The 4,079-nt window shown below is 44.6% G+C and overlaps 1 protein-coding gene across 4 annotated transcripts in view; it reads left to right on the top strand.

Annotated features, from left to right (window-relative positions):
* Napepld (N-acyl phosphatidylethanolamine phospholipase D) overlaps positions 1-4,079 on the top strand; it is a 37,738-nt gene that overhangs the window by 11,925 nt on the left and 21,734 nt on the right. For all 4 annotated transcript variants that reach the window (XM_029535708.1, XM_021191397.2, XM_029535707.1 and 1 more), the window contains exon 2: positions 2,221-2,530. In XM_029535708.1, coding sequence (XP_029391568.1) covers positions 2,237-2,530 — 294 coding nt within the window. In that variant the 5' untranslated portion in view covers positions 2,221-2,236. The remainder of the gene's footprint in view (positions 1-2,220; positions 2,531-4,079) is intronic.

Below are 4,079 nucleotides of genomic sequence, written 5' to 3'. Positions count from 1 at the left end.
GATGGTTGTGAGCCACCATGTGGTTGCTGGGATTTGAACTCCGGACCTTCGGAAGAGCAGTCGGGTGCTCTTACCCACTGAGCCATCTCACCAGCCCTAGACTTAACTTTTAAGACATAAAAAGTGAGTCTGTGAGAACTCACAGTGAGGCGGCACCTTACCCAGAACCCTTGAAGCTTTAGAATATACAGAGTTTAGATGTTTGGTCAGCTAACCAGGTTAGACAGAAAAGGATTAGCATTTGGGTACACTTAATGTCCATTATACCACCTAATCCTTTGAGACCTCCTCCACAGGGTAGGTGGGCATTTTACAGGTGAGAAAAAGGAGGATTAGAGAGGCTGTTTGCCTAAGCCATGAAGCCCGGGAGCCCCTCTCAGGGCTCCCCCAGAGGCTGTTTGAGCTTCTGTTAGCTCCGGTTTCTTTTCTCCAGTGGTTATTCTCCAGGTGGATGAGTATTTACCCTCATATTAGAGAAAGAAAACCGGGGCATGTTCATGTGCTCCTGGGGCTTGTGTTCTTTCTCTTTCTTTCTCCGGCATCTTTGTATCTCATCACCCAAAAGCCAGGAAAAGAACATTTGGTTTTCTGTTATTTGTGCCTTTTTAAAAATAGGGTCATATGGTGTGTAATTATGTATGTTTTGATTCTAAACCAATTAGAAAGCATGTGTTTGCTTAATATAATCAGTAGGAAGGAAACAAAGTCCTACATAGCGGGTAACTTCATACTTTTAATGCATTATTTCCCAGTTCTGAGTATTTTTGGTCCTGCATGATTCACAATCAAGGATTGCGGAGTCTTGAGTGTGGGTAATGGTAGGTGTAGTAACAGTGGTAGCAGCTAAGGTAAGCTGCTGTGTGCCTGAGTCTCCGGTGATTTCATTGGCTTAGGCTGTTCAGTCTTCTCAGTAACTTCGGGAGCCAGTGATGTTTTTATCTTTATTTTATAGATGGGAAAATCAAGATGAAGAAAAGGTGGGACATTTCTTCACAGCCAGGAGACTTTAGTGTCTTGGCAGTTTTAAGTGTGCATTACAGAATTTTATGTTGTTGCTAGGTCAGTTGATGTGCTGCCTCCTTCCTTGGCAGGTGAACTCATCTGTACTCTCTAGGGAATAGGTTACGGATTGTTGTGAGTATAAAATGACCAAGCTTAGCAGGCGTGTATATAAGGCACTCGAATCACTGAGGCATCTTAAGAAACTAAGCCGGTCTTACTTTATTGCTCAAAACATTGGTAGTTATGCTGACATGGATATGGAAAGGGCCCATATGGCTTCTTGGTTTTTTGTTTTTGTGCCATGGTCCTGAGGGAAGCAATTTAAAAAGAGCAAGTATTTGTTGTGGTTCACAGAGGTTTTGGTCCATGCTAGAGGGGTCCATGTTTCTGGGCCTCGGGGGAGGCTGACATCAGGGCATGTTGGAGTGGAGAAGGCGGCTAGGGAGAGGTCTGAGTGTGTTCTCTTTTCCTGTGCACACCCTCCCTCCTCACCTCCTCCCAGCCAGCTCCTCCTTTCAGTGGGCGGCGCCCAGTGGGCGCGCCCATTTTGGATCCATCAATGATGAAGGCAGAGCCCCCATGACCCAGTCACTTCACAAAGTTCCACCCCTGAAAACAGCTCTGTTGGGAGCCAAGCCTTTAACACGTGAGCCTTTTGTGGGGGCTGGGGAGGCTTTTTATCCAGATCATAATAGTACTTCTGTTTACTCTGTAGAATGTCACTGAAACAGATATGCTTATGTCTAAACACTGGCTAGGGAAATAATGTTTTAGGTTGCAGCCATGAAGGGACTTCTGAAAGGCCTGGCTGGCATGTCCATAGGGAAGGCAAACTTCTTTTCTTTCTAGCAAGCAGTAGTACCGGATCTTAAAATCTTGTTTTGCAGCAAGAAGTTTTTTTTGTTGTTGTTTTTTGTTTTGTTTTGTTTTGTTTTCGAGACAGGGTTTCTCTGTATAGCCCTGGCTGTCCTGGAACTCACTTTGTAGACCAGGCTGGCCTCGAACTCAGAAATCCGCCTGCCTCTGCCTCCCAAGTGCTGGGATCAAAGGCGTGCGCCACCACACCCGGCAGCAAGTTTTGAGTCAATACAGACATAATAAATACTCTGATATGGTTGGGGAAATACCATTGGCTGAGAATGGTGCTGTCTAATATGCTTTGATGATTTTGCTAAACTTGGTAATCTCCCCTTTCCTTCTTCCTTTTGCTTTTCAAAGCTTCTCACCGAGGGACATGGATGAATATGAGGACAGCCAGTCTCCAGCGCCAAGTTATCAGTATCCAAAAGAAACACTGAGAAAGCGCCAGAATTCAGTGCAGAATTCAGGAGGAAGCGTGTCTTCTAGGTTCTCCAGGAAAAGCTTCAAGCTGGATTACAGACTAGAGGAGGACGTGACCAAGTCAAAGAAAGGGAAAGACGGGAGATTTGTCAACCCATGGCCAACATGGAAAAACATCTCCATCCCAAATGTGCTCAGATGGCTGATAATGGAGAAGAATCATAGCAGTGTTCCTGGTTCCAAAGAGGTGGGCAGCACGCGGCTGGTTTGGATGGCTTGTGTACTTTGTGTACATAGATATGACTTAGCTTTTCTGGGAGGTATGGCCCTCTATTTAGTGATTTGTGGTGTTTCTGTATGATGAGACATAATTGCAAGTTTTGAAGAGACAAATGAGTCCCATGACCACACCCTGTGGGGCCTGTGCAGTAGCACAGAACGTGTAAACAATCTTTCCAGTCTGCAGCCAGAGGCTGGGGTAAAGTGCTTTAGAAACAGAGGGGTGGAGTGGTCAGGTCTGACTGGTAGGGTTGCGTGGTGGTCCTAGAAAACTATTTTGCAGAGGTTTTCCAGATGAAGATGAGAAAATGCATGCTGTATTTTAGAAAGTAGCAGTTTGGATGGATCTTGCAAAGTGAGCCATGACCTAGAGTGTGCCTTTGATCCTTGTACTTGGCCGGCCTGCTATAAAAGAAATCTTTTGATGTCCTTTGCAGAGCTGTGAAGGCTGGCTGTGTCTGTTAGCCTTTAAGGACAGTAGCTTTGCTATGGTGTCATTTGTTCCCCTTTAGCATAAGGTAGGTTTTGGCAGCGGTGGATGAGTGGGTGAGAGTTCCCATTACAGGGGCATCTTCTTTTCCTTCAAATCTTTCTTGGTTTCCACCTGTACTTCCTGACATCTTTCTTTAACTCTGATCCTGCCCACCCTTTGGGGAGTCAGGGGCATTCCTGAAGGGTTTGGTCTACGGTGGGAAGAGGCAAGGGGACTGTGCCAGTGGAGGTGGATTCTGGCATTAGATCTGCTTGATAAATGTTGCTTGTCTTTTTTTAAAGGATATAGGCTTGAAAATCTTATATCGTGCCAGGGGTAGTGCACACCATTAATCCCAGCATTTAGGAGGCAGAGGCAGGTGGATCTATGAATTCAAGGCCAGCCTGGTCTACATAATAAGTACCAGGATAGCCAGGGCTACACAGAAAGGCTTAAGAAAAGGGGACTAGAAGCGGGGAGAGATGGGGAAAAAGAAATCGTCTATCACTTCCATGCTAGAAATATTCATAGTCATCTTTATATAGTGTATCTCTCTCTCTCTCTCTATCTATCTATGCATGTATACAAACACATATATGCATGTATTTGCCCTGCTGCAGATTTAACCTGGGACCCAATAAATTGCTTTTGTTGATTGAGACGGGGTTTTGATCTGTAGCCCAGGCTGGCTTCAAACTTGTAAAATTATCAAGTGCTACTAGGAGTGTACCACCACGCCTGGCCTCAGTAGTTTTTTAAGATCCTTTTAGAATTAGGTGAGAGATTAATAGATAAACATTTATATTCAGAGCTGTTTAGGGTGAGTCAAAGGGACATGGAAACTGTCTTGTTTGTTTTTGTTTTTGAGACTCAGGCTTTATGTATAGTTTACCGGAACTTACTGGAGCATACTAGTGCTTACTGGAACTTACTGATAGCCCACACTAGCTTTTTTTTTTTTTTTTTTTTTTTTTTTGGTTTTTTCGGGGCAGGGTTTCTTTGTTTAGTCCTGGCTGTCCTGGAACTCACTTTGTAGACCAGGCTG

This window comes from Mus pahari, chromosome 2 (genome assembly GCF_900095145.1).
Source record: "Mus pahari chromosome 2, PAHARI_EIJ_v1.1, whole genome shotgun sequence".
NCBI lineage: Eukaryota > Metazoa > Chordata > Mammalia > Rodentia > Muridae > Mus > Mus pahari.
Note: the sequence above shows the minus strand (reverse complement) of the source record. Positions and strands in the feature narration are given on the sequence as shown.